The 15,002-nt window shown below is 57.9% G+C and overlaps 7 protein-coding genes across 7 annotated transcripts, besides 13 other annotated features; all 7 read left to right on the top strand.

Moving 5' to 3' along the window:
- Positions 1–294: 294 nt before the first annotated feature.
- Positions 295–351: a microsatellite.
- Positions 352–761: 410 nt separating this feature from the next.
- On the top strand, positions 762–2,747 carry Tco025E_05245 (uncharacterized protein; the record flags this gene model as incomplete). Its single annotated transcript, XM_029372146.1, has 1 exon — positions 762–2,747. One exon carries the CDS (start codon positions 762–764, stop codon positions 2,745–2,747), a length of 1,986 nt encoding a protein of 661 aa, XP_029227728.1.
- A 145-nt stretch (positions 2,748–2,892) lies between these two features.
- Positions 2,893–2,910: a microsatellite.
- Positions 2,911–3,243: 333 nt separating this feature from the next.
- Tco025E_05246 (uncharacterized protein) lies at positions 3,244–5,469 on the top strand (the record flags this gene model as incomplete). The annotated part of the gene is made up of 1 exon (XM_029372147.1): positions 3,244–5,469. One exon carries the CDS (start codon positions 3,244–3,246, stop codon positions 5,467–5,469), a length of 2,226 nt encoding a protein of 741 aa, XP_029227729.1.
- Positions 5,470–5,565: 96 nt separating this feature from the next.
- Positions 5,566–5,584: a microsatellite.
- A 10-nt stretch (positions 5,585–5,594) lies between these two features.
- Positions 5,595–5,629: a microsatellite.
- Positions 5,630–5,707: 78 nt separating this feature from the next.
- Positions 5,708–5,733: a microsatellite.
- A 167-nt stretch (positions 5,734–5,900) lies between these two features.
- Tco025E_05247 (protein kinase) lies at positions 5,901–7,634 on the top strand (the record flags this gene model as incomplete). Its single annotated transcript, XM_029372148.1, has 1 exon — positions 5,901–7,634. The coding sequence occupies one exon, from the start codon at positions 5,901–5,903 to the stop codon at positions 7,632–7,634; it is 1,734 nt and encodes a 577-aa protein (XP_029227730.1).
- A 28-nt stretch (positions 7,635–7,662) lies between these two features.
- Tco025E_05248 (protein kinase) lies at positions 7,663–8,094 on the top strand (the record flags this gene model as incomplete). The annotated part of the gene is made up of 1 exon (XM_029372149.1): positions 7,663–8,094. One exon carries the CDS (start codon positions 7,663–7,665, stop codon positions 8,092–8,094), a length of 432 nt encoding a protein of 143 aa, XP_029227731.1.
- A 571-nt stretch (positions 8,095–8,665) lies between these two features.
- Positions 8,666–8,693: a microsatellite.
- A 99-nt stretch (positions 8,694–8,792) lies between these two features.
- Positions 8,793–8,814: a microsatellite.
- A 58-nt stretch (positions 8,815–8,872) lies between these two features.
- Positions 8,873–8,920: a microsatellite.
- Positions 8,921–9,025: 105 nt separating this feature from the next.
- Positions 9,026–9,069: a microsatellite.
- A 217-nt stretch (positions 9,070–9,286) lies between these two features.
- Positions 9,287–9,336: a microsatellite.
- A 135-nt stretch (positions 9,337–9,471) lies between these two features.
- On the top strand, positions 9,472–10,932 carry Tco025E_05249 (putative sugar transporter; the record flags this gene model as incomplete). The annotated part of the gene is made up of 1 exon (XM_029372150.1): positions 9,472–10,932. One exon carries the CDS (start codon positions 9,472–9,474, stop codon positions 10,930–10,932), a length of 1,461 nt encoding a protein of 486 aa, XP_029227732.1.
- Positions 10,933–11,159: 227 nt separating this feature from the next.
- Positions 11,160–11,189: a microsatellite.
- A 582-nt stretch (positions 11,190–11,771) lies between these two features.
- Tco025E_05250 (kelch repeat protein) lies at positions 11,772–13,313 on the top strand (the record flags this gene model as incomplete). The annotated part of the gene is made up of 1 exon (XM_029372151.1): positions 11,772–13,313. The coding sequence occupies one exon, from the start codon at positions 11,772–11,774 to the stop codon at positions 13,311–13,313; it is 1,542 nt and encodes a 513-aa protein (XP_029227733.1).
- A 253-nt stretch (positions 13,314–13,566) lies between these two features.
- Positions 13,567–13,633: a microsatellite.
- Positions 13,634–13,840: 207 nt separating this feature from the next.
- Tco025E_05251 (aldo/keto reductase) lies at positions 13,841–14,821 on the top strand (the record flags this gene model as incomplete). The annotated part of the gene is made up of 1 exon (XM_029372152.1): positions 13,841–14,821. One exon carries the CDS (start codon positions 13,841–13,843, stop codon positions 14,819–14,821), a length of 981 nt encoding a protein of 326 aa, XP_029227734.1.
- A 132-nt stretch (positions 14,822–14,953) lies between these two features.
- Positions 14,954–14,974: a microsatellite.
- Positions 14,975–15,002: the final 28 nt, after the last annotated feature.

A 15,002-nucleotide genomic window follows, 5' to 3' on the forward strand; every position in this document is an offset into this window, starting at 1 on the left:
TCCCCCATTTACGCACTTATTTTGGACCCTTCTTGGCCACACAGCGGAAGGCGCTTATGAATAACAGAGCTAACGCCCATTTTTTGTTGGCCTCGTGCGTGCTACCGCCTTGGTGCTATCGTCGCTCTCTTGTAATTATCTTGTACTTTTTTGTTGCTTTTTTGTTCGTTTGTTGGTTTCTCGTTTGACAGTCGCCGTCCATTTTTTTTTATCTTATTCTCTGTGATGTTGGGAGAGAGTGGCTGTGGCGTGCATCCCCTCGCATCGTAGCGGCCTCCTGAGCTCGGTTGCTATTGTTGTTGTTGGCGGCGGCGGTGGCGGTGGTGGTGGTGGTGGTGCTGAGCGGAGGCGTCAACCCCCAGTACATTTGTACGTCTGCCCTCCGTGGCTCGCCGGGGCCTCCGGTGCGATGAAATACGGCGCAGGCGTCTTGCGTCATGAGAAAATGTGCGTCCTTCTTTCTCTCCCTCCTCCTTTTTTTTTTCGCTTTTATGGTTATTATTATTCATCTTGTTGTTGTTGTTTTTCCCCCGTTTTCCTTCTTGGCGTAGTGCGTTGTTTGCCGCCCTCCGCCGCCGCTGCGGAGCGGCGACGTGGGCGTGTTTTTCTACAGCTACTTGCGGCCACAAGACGGTGGTGGCGTGCGCCCGACGCGGAGGGCTAGAAGGCAACAAATAGAGTGGGGAGGGGGAAAGGTGGGAGAGGGGGGCAAACACACTTGTAAAGGCAGAATAGTGCGGGGTTGACGCCGTAGGGAGAAGATGCGGCTCTGCTGCTGTCAAAACGCGGAAGATGCCGTGGCCGACAAGCGGGCGGCAATTGCCGTGATGGAGAAGAAGGGCCTGAGGAGGTGTACCCCACCAACAACGATTCCGCGGCAGTGTGTGGAGGTGGCGGTGCAAATAAACGTGTATAGTTTGCTGGAGCAGAACAAGCGGCTAAAGAAGGTGGGAATGGGCGTCTACCACTGCGGCGTCGTCGTATACGGCATCGAGTGGGGGTACGGGGAGTGCGTCGAGTCGGCCAACGCCTCGGGAATGTTTTGCGTGTACCCAGGGCAGGCCGCTGGCACTCTCTACCGCACAGTTTTCTTGGGCGTCACCACCCGGTCCCCGCAGCAGGTGGACACCATTCTGCACAGGCTAGAGAATGAGTGGCGCAGCGGTGATTATCACATTCTCAATCACAACTGCAACCACTTTGCGCAGCGCTTCTGTGATTTGCTGTCCACGGTGCAGAAGTTGCGGCTTCCAGGGTGGTGCAATCGTGCAGCGCGGGTGTGTAACAGGGTTGTTCCGAGGAAGTTAGCCACATACCTCCATCGCTTGGTCGATGAGGAGCCGCCAAAGGCTCGATTACCTGATCTTTCACGCATCGGTGAAATCCCTGAGTCTGTGATACCGCGGGGCTGGTACCTCCACCCCTCCATCTCGCAACAGCCTCGCTACACCAGCTCTTGCGTGCCTGGGAGGGCAGAGCTCTCTCCGCTTGAGGCTGGGGGACCAGCCTCGTACCCCCTGTGCCTCGACGACCCCAGCGCCCGCACCGACGTGGATACAGGCTCAGAAGCAACAATGGCTACCCCCGCTATTTTGAACATCGATGCGTTGCGGCAGGAGTCTCTGGGGCGCGAGGAGTATTCACCCACAGCTGCGCCTTTACCGTTGTTGCACGACAAGCATGGGGTTCTCTACCTGGCAACTGGGAGTGGCGTCTGTCTTCCAGGGCACAGTGGCCCTCCAACCGACCCCACTTTGCACACCAGCGATGGTAAACAGAGGGAAGAGCGAGGCAACGCACCACTTGCGCCTCAGGCGTCTCAGGGGAGCATCTCCCAGGTGACACAAATAAAGGCCGTGGAAGGGCACAGAGTGGTTGCGGACGCAAGCCCGCATATTGATGACGATAGTACGCAAAAGGGCGTGGTGAGGGAGGAGGTGCAGACCAACGCCGAAGAGGAAGAAACCAAGAGTGTATTCTACGCTTCATTGCATGCCCCACAGACCGAGGACATGAACGAAGAACAGGTTTTAGTCCGGTTTGGGAAACTAGAGACGCTGTCTACGTACTCCTCGACGCAGGAACTCGACAACGCGGATGCGGAGGAGGATGGCGCCGTTGCAAAGGAATACTTGAAGGAAGAGGATAGGGACGCCTCCTTGGCCGCTGGCAACTGCGAGCGCATGTACTCGTCATCCGGGCCGGTGGTGTGGAGGGCTGCAAGTAAGGAGGGTGCCCACTTTATTGCTCCGTCGAGCCCCGCAAGCAGCGTGGAAGACAACCTAGCAAAAACCATGACACCAGCAAAAAAAAGAGGCGAGAGGACTTTGACGAGACGTGCGTCGTATTCTGAAGCCAGATTCTCCAAGCCTATGTCGAATGTTGCGAGGCGGAGAGCAACGGTGACGGGCGATTCCACCCAAGTCGCCTCTCTGCATCTGGAAGAAGCCACGTCTCTGGGTTCCTGTGTTGCCCCGTTTGCAGGAGTTGGCAGAAAGGCTCCGGCAGCTTTTGCGTCGCCTTTAATGGAGGCTGAGGAAATGAACATCGAGTCATCTGGCTCTCTCTACAGTGAGCCTGAAGGTACCAACTCGGACGCTTCAGTTTTGCCCCGCCTGTCGCAGAATCTGCCATCAACACCGATTGCGGAGAATACATCCAGTGCGAGCCGTTTTGAAGCGTTGTTGCCTTTGTGCAGCCCGCCAAACTTGCGGAGAACATATTCTTATCCTCCCTGGGGCGACTAGGGGGATACGAAGTGTCTTTTTTTTGTTTATTTTTATTTGCTTTTGTTGTGTAGCTCTTTTTTTTTCCTTCCTTTTTTTTCTTTTCGTTTTTGCTTTGATGTCGCTGTTGCCCTGGTAGTTTCGATTTTTAATGTGCGTTCCTCGATGTGTGTGTGTGTGTGTGGCTCCGCAGTGGACGTTTCCTGCGCGCGTGCGTGTTTTTGTTTTTTTTTAGAGCTGCTGAGATAGAGAGAAATTTACCGCCGCTTCCATACGCATTTGTAAACTGTTTGTGTGCAGGTCACGGGCTGTTTGCGTGTGTCCGACCGCCTCCTCGGCGCTGCTGCGTTGAGCTCCCACCCTCTCCGTGCGTTGAGATTCCCGTCCGCTCACCTGCTTTCTTTCCCTCTCGCATCCTGCCGGGCCACCTCAAAGGGAGCTGAAGTTGGCTGGTAGCTGGACGTACACCCGCACGCGCTGGGAGGCCCGGTGAGGGAGGCTTGACGGCCCGCGAGTTATGAGTTGGCTCAAGGCGCTAGAGAAGGTGTGTGCTCGGGCCGCCGTGGGCCACTCCCCGCCGACGTCGCGGTCCCCAAGCATCGCTGTGGCAGGCCGCCTTGCGCCGGCGGTAAGTAGGGACGGACTGCAACACAACCAGCAGCAGCAACACGCACTGGCGACACGAGAAGTAGGGCCGTCAACGGCCGCGCTTCACGGAGTTAGCGACACGTGGAGTAGTGCGCTGGCGGTCATCAAGTTCTCGCGGTCCGGCGCGCAGCGCGACCCAGCGTGGGAGATGCACCACCTTCCCCTCTCACTCGCCGCACAGTGTGTGGCAATTCTTGTTGAGGCGGGGCAGACGGCACGAGGGGTGGAGGTGATGCAGTCCTGGCAGCGTCCGGTGGCGAGGGCAAAAACGCGATCAAGGATACGGGCAACCGCTCGAATGCGCAGGACACTGAAGACGTTAGGCACCATTGGGGACGTGGAGACGTTGCGAACGGTTGTGTCGGTGCTGCATCAATCGTTGACGGAGCAAAGGCAGTTGCCGCGGCATCAACACCGTCCCCAGGCCCGTGCGCCGTCCTATGAAACCTCTGTGTGTGCTGCAGCAAAGGATAGCTATCCGCTGCTTTCAGAGCTCGGCATGCAACGCACGCGGCTGTTACTAGTAGAAGCCGTTCATGAACTTGTCATGCAAGATGAGAGTGTCGTCCCCGTGTTTGAGAAGCTGACGTGGATCAATGCAACTGCGGCAGCAACCGCCCCGCGAGGTGCCCAGGTCCAGTGTCTTATTCCATTTATGCTTCAAGACGACTTTGTACAGGTGATTCAGTCTAGCCCTTCCTACGACGAGAGCCTCTTGCAGCAGATTGGCCCGGCCTTTCACACCGGGTTTGTCCATCCCACGCAATGCGACCCTGCAGAGATTCTTTCCATGCCGCGCAGTGAGGTTCGACGTCTGTACAAGAAGGGAATTAGCCCGTCAGGGGAACTCTGGCGAGATGTGAAGCAGCTTGTCCTGCCGCACTCGCCCCTGCTACAGCAGGCGTGTCAGGTGGCGACGCTGGTAGACGTTCTTTGTGGCCCCGTGGAGGCACCTGCTGTGGCCCATGGCCGTCGCGAGAGGCGCGCTTCCGAGCTAACGAATGAACAGCGCCTGCTTCGGAAGTTTTTAGTTGCACAACTCCGTTCCTCGCGGTCCCTGTCACGACGAATGTGGAGTTGTGCGCTACTGCGGCATCCGCGTCTTTTGTACCGCTTAAACCTGTCGCCGCTGATGGTGTTTTGCGCCTCGGCGCTGACGTTTCGTAGTTTTCAGGTCTATGTTCCCTTTGTCCGCTGCTGCGTGCCGCTGCTGCGACGGCTGCGGCGCGTGGGTCACGACGAGGAAGCGGCGCGATTGGTGTGGAATCACCTCTCCGTGGACAGCCCCGCCCTGGCGGCGGTGTTCAAGCACCACCCCCTGGCCCTGGAGGATGCGGTGACGGTCGTCTGCCGCACGATGCGCACGGGTGTGGGGGGGCGCAGGGAGGCGTGGATGGGCCACCGGTCGCTCGCCGTGCTGCGCGTGGCCGCCGCCGCCGGCCTCCTGACCCCCGCCCACTGCGTCCCCACCTGTGCCGCCGCCCTTGACTGTGGGGTGCACTTTGCCACCGTGCGGCAGCTCGTTGGCGAGGTATTTGGCGACGACAGCGACACGGCGCGGTGGGTGCTGGACATGGTGCGGCTGACCGCCGAGAGCCACACGACGCGTCTGCTCGTGCCGTTGGACTCGCCCTGCCACTCCACGCGCATGCGCAGCCTGTTGCGGAGGTACGCGTACGAGTCCGACGTGGTCGGCTCCCCGCCCGCTGTGGAGCTGCGTGTGCCGTCCCGTAGCAAACTGCTTGCACTCTGGACGATGGTTCACGACGACGTCATGAATACGTCGCTGCGTCGACTGACGTGTCGTCTGTTTTTGGACGGCGAGGCCCTCGCGGAGTGGAACAAAATACCTCCTCCAACACAGCAGGCTGGCGCACAAGGGCTCAATGACCTTTTTCGTGAGGAGCTGTTTGCCTCCATCGCGGCCAACTGCACCACGGAAAAGAGTTACGTGATGTTCATGGATGCACTTCTGTCGCGGCGCCGCTTTCGAGACGCTCGGCGGTGCATGCAACTCATGTTGAGTGAGCTAGACGACGAGTGTGGGCAGGCCGTACTTCCTAGCCTCGCAATCGAGGGCGTCAGTGTTCCCTAAGGGGCTGCTACCTGGTGGCTATTTATGGAGCCTTTTGTTTTTTTTATTGCGGTTTATTTTTATACTGCAGCTCACACGCACGTTCCTTGAAAAGTAATATATATATATATATATACCTTTGATTATCCTCCTCCTTTACGCCCCGCCTCCTCTCTCCTCCCTAAAGTGGAAATGCCATGCTGTTTGCACTTCCTGCCCACGGACATCTTCTTCCTACCCCAACCACAATCTCCTTCCTTCTCTCTCTCTCTCTCTCTCTCTCTCCCTATCTCCCTCTTTGCTTGTGCACGGGCGATTAGTGACTGGCGCAGCGGGTGGTGGTGTCGTGTGTGTCCGCTGTGGCGTATATCTGATCTCTGGTCGGCAGAGTTCCGTCGCTGGGGAAGAAACTCTGCTAGTCGTAGGAGCTGGCGGCTGCGCGGACGGCGCAGATGGCCTTCCCGCCCCGTGCGGCAGAGCGGGGGGAGTTCGAGTATGACGTGTGCAAGCTGAAGTTGGGCTCCGGCGGCAGCGGGGCGGTCTTTCTTGCGCGGCACCACACCACCCGCGAGCTCGCGGCGGTGAAGCGCCTCTTTGCGAAGCGGGCGACGGAATGGGGAAGAATCCCCCTGCGGTGTGTGCCGCAGACCGACCATCACTACTCCTACCACCAGCAGCGTCGTCATCGTCCCCGTCGAACTCCGGCTGCCTACCGCGCGACAACGCCCACAACCGCGAGGACGGCGACACCGATGTTTGAGGGAGGCGGTTGCTGCGCTGAGGAGGAGGAGGAGGGGGAGGAGAATGGCTCCAGCCCTCTGCGGGGCGTGGACCACCGCCGTGGCGACAGCCGCCACGACGTCGAGGAGAGCGTGCATGACGACGTCGACCTCACCTTGGAAGACGACGGGGACGCGGTGGAGGAGGCCGATGTGCGTGAAGAGGAGGAGAGGGACACGAGTTCTTGTGAGCTCGAGCGGTTGCATTCGGTTACCCGTCTGCCCTGCGAGGGTACGATCCTGCAGTACCTTGGGCCACACCATCACATTGTAAGGCTCCTCAGTAGTTACACATCCCCGAGGCGGGTTACTTTTCTCGCTATGGAGCTCATGGACAGCGACGTGGCGCGGGAGCTGCGTGCGGCCAACACAGCCTTTATGAACGAAGACGTTGTGCGTCCTTTGCTTTACAGCGTGGTCTCTGCGATTGCCCACATTCACAAACGCGGCATCGCCCACCGTGACGTGAAGCCGAGCAACATCCTCCTTCGGCGGGTGGAGGCGGCGAAGTTGTTGGTGAATACCGCAGCGAGCGCAGAGGCCCACGGCAAGCACGTGGAACGGCAATCTCAGAATTCATGCTCCCGCGAGACGGAGCATGTCAAGGCTGCCCTTGGAGACTTTAGTGCCGCACATTTTATGCACGAAAGCATCAATGCCTGGGGTGGGCGTGGGACCCTCTACTACAAATCCCCGGAGCAGCTTATGGGTCGTGCTGGAGACTACTTTGCCTGCGACATGTGGGCTTTGGGTTGCACGTTGTTTGAGCTGAGTACTGGGTCGGTGGCCTTCTGCGGCTCGTCGGACCTGCAGGTGCTGCATCAGATTTACGCCAAACTTGGCACAGACTTTCACTCTTACCCGGACGCAATACGTGCGGCGACGTTGTTTGACAGTCTCTCTGCGCCGTCTGTGGCATTGCTCGACTTTTTAAAGAGGCTTCTTGCCCTTGACCCGCGGGAGCGCCTAACCGCAGGCGAGGCATTGAAGCATGCCTTTTTTGATCCCATTCGAAGAACGTACGGAGCCGACGGCGACAAGGCGGAGGTGACGTTTCCACTGCGACCACGTTGCCGCCGGCCCGTCGATGCGGCCTGTTTCACCTTTCGCCCGGTTTGCAGCACACCCGCCAAGCGGCGTGTAGTGACGGTAGACGACTGCTCCGCCCACGCCACATGTGGCGTCAATCGGTCGGATGTCAATCGCTCGTGCTCTGCACACCGATGCAGCGTGTGGTCCTCCTCGTTCAGCGCCAATTCAAGTCCCAGAGCCGCTTCCACCTGTATGAAGTCGCACCATGAGAGTGTAGAAGTCTCTCGTCGTCGCAGCGGTGGATCAGGTGTCTGCAACGTCGCCAGGCCCCTCCTCTCTCTCTGCGTGTACCCCCATACCTGGAGGGGTGAGTAGTACGCGGGGCAAGGACGATAACCCCAGGATGATATGCCCATCGATCTCTCCTGTGGCGCTGTGTTTCAGTCCCGCGACTTCTATCAAGTGTCCTGGCGGCTCACTGAACACGACCAGCACCGCCGCTGCGGCTGCACTGCCGACAACGGTTGCCTCGCAGGGTAAGCTGCTGCGATGGACCCCATCGTCTACCGGAACGCTGGGGAACGCGCGGACCAACGTATTGTTTGAAATGACGGCTCTGGGCGGAGGTGCATGCGGTACAGCTGGTGGCGGTGGTGCTTGCCCCACAGGGCCACGTGTGTTATTCGATGACGAATTTCATCCCTGCCACCACGACGCGGACTCGCCGCTTGTGCGGAAGACGCTTTTTGGCTCGCCCCAGCAATCCCTCGTCCACCGCCTGAACGACAGCGCGGAAACCGCTGAGATCAGCATCATAGTCCTCGAGGAGACATGAGTGAAGACTCCTACACAACTCCTTAAGAGGCTGATAAGGAAATTAAACAGAACGTCAACGGGGCTGTCGTGGCTTGACGCCACGCCCCCCGGGCCTTTTATCTTGATCCTACTGCTAGAACTGTTTTTCCCTCCTGCTTCTCCGTGTTTCTCATCCATGGCTCTCTGTTCCATCGTCGCGTTGAACATGAGACCTGTGGAGCACTAACCCGCCCCATCCCTCCTTTACACGCGCGCGAGAGACACGCATGGGAGTAAGGAATTATCTGTAACCACGGAGGAGGAGGCGGGGCAGAGGTGGAGAGTGCGTTCGATCTACGTTGTTGCCAACTGGACATCAAATCTTGCCTTGCCATGGAACACTGTGCCCAGCAGCTTCCCTGCGATACTACAAGATTGATGCCAGTTGTGGCGGCGGCGGTGTCGCCCGCGGCCTGGTAGATTTCCGCGGAGTCGCTCCCCCCTGCACGACACACTTTTAGATTTCACCCCTCCCTCCTCCCCCTCCTTATCACTTTCGACGTTGTACACTTTACACTATTATTATTATTGGTTTTCTTCTTCTTCTCCTCGTCTGTGCGTGCGTGTGTGTGTGTGCGTTACCGTTTTCACCGGCATCCTTCACACTCACGCACAGGCCTCCACCTTTTCAGAAGGTTGTGTTTAATTTAACTATTTGTTGTTCTTCTTGTTAGAACATCTCTCTCTCTCTCTCTCTCTCCGCGTGTGTACGTCCAGACTTAAACGTGTGTGTGTGTGTTTTTTGTTTCTCGTTTGTTTGTGTGTCTGTGTCTGTGTGCGTGTGTGTGTGTGTGTGTGTGTGTGTGGCTCCACGCGGCCGCATCTCCTCCCCGCCGCGCGGAGGATGCCGCTGTTTTTGTGGTGGTTGTTTCCTGCGGCTGCGGGGGGGGGGGGGTTTCCCGGTGCCACTTACACACACACACACACACGCATACGTATATGCATGTGCATATGCTGTGCTTTTCTTTCCTCTGTTTTGCGCCTTCCTTTTCTTTTTTTTCTCCTGCAAACGCGTGGCTGCCGCCGCAACGGAGGAATCACTGCGGGGGCAGCTAAGACAGTCGAGTTTGGCTGAGGTCGCTACTAACCGAGGCACCGTTGCACAACTTGTTCCAACAGGAGGGGAAAACGGAAGGTACAGCAACACGCACACACATAGGCGGTACGAGAAGCAGCAACAACACCAAGAACGAAAAAAAAAACAACAACTAAGCACAGACAAAATCGTACCCACCCCCACGGAGAAGCAAGGCGGGTGAAGAAAGAGCAGTAGAGCAGTCGAACGGGGAAAGGAAGGATAAAAAAAAGAAGAAAAACCGCGGCAAGGAAGAGAGATATCAGAGGCCTTTTGCTTGAGATGCGGCTGAGTATAAAACTCTTTGCCGCCCTTGGCGGGTTTCTCTTTGGTTATGATACAAGTGTCATCAACGGGGCCCTCTTCCAGATTAAGGATCGCTTTGGTTTTTCAGAACACTCCTGGAAAGCAGGTCTCATTGTGAGCATTGCGGTTGTGGGGGCCTTTGTGGGTGCGTTTATCCCTGGACTTCTCGCCGTGCGCTGCGGCCGCCGCGCCTGCATTGCCATTGCAGATGTGCTCTTCATCGTTGGATCCATTGTCATGTCTGCGGCAATGAACGTGGAGATGTTGTTTCTTGGGCGCGCCGTTGTGGGACTTGGTATTGGCATGTCCTCTGTCACAGTCCCTGTGTACCTGTCAGAGATCACTTCGGCCAAAGAGCGCGGAGCCACCGTGGTGTTCAATGGTGTTTCACTCACTGGGGCGCAATGCGTCGCCTCAGTGGCAACAGCGCTACTTGTACAATTTACATCCATCAACGTCGGCTGGCGCGTGGCTCTCGGCCTTGGTGCGTTGCCGGCAATAATCCAACTGGCTGGGCTCTTCATCTTTCTACCGGAAAGTCCACGCTGGCTTCTCGTGAAAGGGGATCGGGAACAGGCACTGAAGCTGGCACAGGAGTTTGAGGTGGACATCTGTGAGGTCACTAACGCTGAAGACTCTGAGGACTTTGCTCCCAATTACCGCGGCATTTTTAAACGGGCGATGCGGCGGCGTCTGCTCATTGGGTGCATGCTGCACATCCTGCAACAGATTTCCGGCATCAACACCATCATGTACTACAGTTCCGTTATTTTGTACGACGCCGGATTTAAGGATCCCAAGACTCCAGTTATCTTGTCTATTCCACTTGCCGGCATAAATGCCATTTCCACCATGTGCTGCCTTTTCACCGTGGATCGCTGGGGACGGCGGATGCTGTTGCAGATCAGCGCGTACGCCTGCCTCGCAATCACAATTGCAATGACGGGGGTCGGTTTTTCACTCGGCGACCAAGTGCCGTACGCGATTGGAGGGTGGGTGTTTCTCTCGCTACTGTGCGTGTACCTTGTCTTCTTCGCCCCAGGCCTCGGGGCAATGCCGTGGGTTGTTATGGGGGAAATCTTTCCAACCCACCTGCGCATCACGGCGGCGTCCATGGCAACGATGTGCAACTGGGGCTCGAACGCCCTTGTCTCGCAGGTATTCCCCATCATGATGGGCTCGATTGGGGTGGGAGGCACCTTCAGCGTCATTTGCGGCTGCATCGCCTTCGCTGCTGTATTTATCCAGTTTTTTGTGGTGGAGACAAAGGGACTCACGCTGGAGGAAATTGAGGACTTATTTGAGGCGAAGCATGCGCGGGGGGCCGCGGGTGAAGAGGACGTCAATAATGCATCCTGCAGCATTGAGGGGAACTGTGTGGGGGGCGAAAGCCCCAATATGCCGGAAGACGAAAAGGAGCGTCAGCCCACCGCATAGGACCGTCGAGTGGCGTAGACACGCATCACTGCATGTGCCAAAAATGTTGTATGTGTGGATGCCTGCGTCGCCCCGAAACGGTCATCGTTTCCCTTTCCTCTTTGGTGCCTTTGTTTCCACTTCATCGTTTTGGAACCCCCTGGGGTCCTTTTTTTTTTCTGTTTTGCTCTTCCCGGCTCTTCGGCGGCCTACACCTCGCGGGGTCGCCTTTCGGCGTGTCTGCTGCCTTTTTTTTTTTGTTTGTTTGTTTGTTTCTTCTTCGCCACGGGTGGATCGGTGCGTCGCCTTTGAAGAGGGAGCCGACGGTGCAGTGCAACTCTGTGCCTCTCCGCTGCCTTTTTTTTTGGCTTGAGGCCCACACCCGTGCTGCCGAGAAGATATGCTTTGCTGTCCGCTTGACTTCCTGGCAATGCCGCGAATAATATCTTTCTTAATTCAGCGACTTTTCGTCCTGGCCGGACGTTAACCTCTTTGCTGCGGCTGTTTTTCGCAGTAGTTGTGTGGCTGTTGCCGTCACGGGTACTGCGCTGCGCAGTGGTTTGGCGTGCATGTGGGGTAGCAGCTGCTTCCTCTTTGCTGATGCTGTTTTTCTGCCTTTTCCCGTATGTTAAGTGCTCCGGAGACGTGCGCGCCGGCGGCAGAGCGAGAGTTTTTGGGTGGAAAGGGCGTACAAACAGTACACACGCAAACCGGAAAAGGTGTTGTGCAGGGGGGAGGGGAGGGGAAGAACACATCCTGCGGGGTGGGGGGTGGTGAGGCTCCTTTTTTAGGGCGGCTGGGCCTCTGGGGGCGGCACGCGGAGGCGCGAGGAGGGGGCGGGTTCACCGCGAAGCGGGCGGATGGTGGCAGACCTCGTGGAAGAGGCCTTCACGGAGGCGTCTCCGACCCTTCCCTCCCTCCCCGCCCGCCGCGGTGTGCCCACGCCAGAGTACCGGCTACAGTGCACGCACCTGAGGCGGTCTCCTCACCCGCGGTGTCACGGTGGCGGCCATGCCGTTGGGTCCGAGCAGCGCAATGAAGCTGTCCGATGCCCTGTCGCGCGCTACGGCCACTCCCTTACTGAGATACGTCAGGACATGCTGCTGCTTTTTGGTGGCGTCTCGAACGACAGGGAATACCTAAATGATGCGTGGATCCTGAGGCTGTCCGATGCGGAGATTGAATCCGTTTCGCTGGAGGTTGTTGGAGACGCACCAAGCGGTCGGGCTGGTCACTCTGCCTACTGCACGCTGAACGGCAAGTATGCCATCATTTTTGGCGGCGCAAATAGTACGGACTGGTTCAGGGACTTGTACATTGCCCCCCTGGCTGAGTTGACAAGTTCACTTCGGGCGGTGTTCCAGCGCGTGGAGGCGGTGACTCTGGCGCCTTCTCCTGTGCTGCGGAGTTTTGTCTCTTCTTCTCTCCCCGTAGCTGCAGCTCCAGCGTCATCCCTCACACGTGAGTCTGCCTCCCTCGCGTGGCCGAGCGCTCGTCGCTCGCACACACTGGTGCCGATGGAGGAGGGAAAGGCCATTCTCTTTGGCGGGCACAGTGTTGTTTCCGTCAATGATGTCTGGATACTGGATGAAAAATCATTTGCATGGAGGCAAGTGGAGACGCGTGGGCTAGACTCGCAGTTTCCTCTGATGGGGATCCCAGCATCGCGGTACTGTCACTCGTCTGTGGTGTACCCCAACCCAACATCGTCGGCGCATGCAACGAGTGATGCCGTTGACTCGTCCGATACCGCCGCGTCCAGCAGCTATGCAGAAGTTGGAAGAAGTTTATACGTGTTCGGCGGGGTCCTCTTTTCCCCCTTCGGTGACAACGCCCTCTGGGAGTTGAGCCTCTCCACCTTTATCTGGCGTCGAGTAAAAGTGCGGGGCGGAGTTCTTCCACCGCCACGCTTCGGGCATATTGCGTGTGTCTTGTCCCACTGTATGATTGTGTTTGGTGGGGCGGACAAGTTCCCGTCGGGGCGCTCCCTTGACGACTGCTTCATGTACAACTTCCGCTCCCGCGAGTGGAGCCCGTTAAATAGTGTCGCCTCCCGTAGCTTGACTGCGGATCCCGCCTTCCCCACGCACTGCTCCGCAGATGCGGCCTTGACGACGGAAGCCGGATCACATCTGAATCCCTCCGCGTTCAGTCACTTGAGTGCCGCTCTTTCGCGGGGTCATCGAGCGCTGGAGGAGGCGCAGGAGGAGGCGTCAAGTCGCATGCCGCCGGGTCGTCGCTCGCATGCCGCCGCTCGCTCCGCTAGAGGTAAAATTATTATATTTGGTGGATGGGACGGCTGCCGCGTCGACGGTGAGTGTTTTCAGCTCCGGCTCGCGCCCTCCACACTGCGAGAACGTTGCTATGCCTTTCTCATGGGTACACGTCGGCCCGGCAGCTGAGGTTGCACTGTGAACGAATAAAATTTGCGAAAGTCGGAGGAGGTGGCGGTGGTGGGGAGGAGAAAAAAGTTAGTTTGGCTTGGGGCATGTGGGGCGTTCCGTGCTGTGAGGTGCAAGCATAGTGGAGGCTTTGGGCGGACAGCGTGGTAGTCTTGCAGTGCAGCTGCCCCTTCCATACTCATCCTATTCCGGGCGCCGTTACGATTGGATTCGGTTCATTTCTCTTCCTTTTTGGCCAACGCTGCGTTTCTGCTTTTTTTTTTAGTTGTTGTCGTTGTTGTTAGTTTATGTTATTATTATTTTTTGGTTGTGGGTGGTGTCGGAGCGAAGAAAGCCGTTTGCCGAAGTAGGGTGCGTTTCCTTTTCGGTTGTGTGCATTTGGGAGAGAGAAGGCGCTTCGGGTGGGCGCGAGCACGCGCTTTGGCTTCTTTTTCTTTTCTGCGTTGCAGTGCGTAGAGCAGTGGGGGGGGGGGGGTTTAGCGGGTGCGGCGGTGGCCGACAAGAGACTTTCAGCGAGGAGGCGAAACATGGCGCGGGTCAGTGGGGGGGCGGCAGGGCAGGGCGGGGCGCGAGGGGGTGCGTTGCCGTGCCTGGAGGCAAGTGGCGGGGTGCGGATCCCCCACATGGGCGTCGGCACGTACGAGCTCCGCGGGGATGAGTGTCGCGGCGCCGTGCTGGCGGCACTGCGGCTGGGGTTTCGTCTCATTGACACCGCCGCCGGGTACCACAACGAGGAGCACGTTGGGGCCGCCATCGCGGCGAGCGGGGTGCCACGGGAGGAGTTGTTCGTCGTGGTGAAGATTGCGCCAAAGGCGATGGTGTCGGAGGAGTTGGTCGAAACCGGCATTCGGGAAAGTGTACGGAAGCTGCGGATTGCTTACGCGGACTGTGTCTTGATTCATTGGCCCGGCTGCGGTGGACTCAAGCCGCACGAGGCGGAGGGGCACAAGGCGGCACGGCGTCGCTGCTGGAAGGTGATGCAGGCGCTGCAGAGGGAAGGCGTCATACGGCACTTGGGCGTGTCCAACTTTGCCCCGCGTCACTTTCCCGACTTGGCCGATAACGCTGAGGAGGAGGCGCAGTTGTTTGACGCCACCAATCCCAGCAGGCCTGTGATAAATCAGATTGAGCTACACCCGCTTTGCGTGCAGGAAGACGTCCGCGACTTCTGCCATGCACGCGACATCGTTCTCCAGCAGTACTCTCCGCTTGCACAGTGTCATGCGGAGCTGGTGGGTAACCCGGTGCTGTGCGCCATCGCACGCGAGCGCTTCCCAGGGTACACCGTGCACGATGTGTTACTCATGTGGGGCCTGAGCCAAGGTTTTTGCGTTCTGGTGCGCAGTCGGTCGGAGGAGCACTTAGAGCGCAATTGGGCGGCCGCAAAGGCATTTTTTGCGGAGGGGGAACTCAGTGACTCCCAGAAGGAGCAACTGAAAAACCTGCGAGCATCCATGCAGGTGGCGGAGGATCGCCATTTCTGTTGGCATAGCGAGCATATCGACTAAAGGGAGGGGAGAGCCCCCCACCACTACCACCAACGAGAAAGTGGAGCAAAACAAAAACTAAAAAACGGTGGAAGAAAAAAAAGGAGGAAGGGAAGCAGAGCGAGTGGGAAGCGGGGCAAAGCAAGGCGACGCGGGTGGGTGGGTGGGTGGGTGACACAGTGCCTGTCCCATTGATTTCTGG

This window comes from Trypanosoma conorhini (genome assembly GCF_003719485.1).
Source record: "Trypanosoma conorhini strain 025E chromosome Unknown Tco_14.4_contig_00298, whole genome shotgun sequence".
NCBI lineage: Eukaryota > Euglenozoa > Kinetoplastea > Trypanosomatida > Trypanosomatidae > Trypanosoma > Trypanosoma conorhini.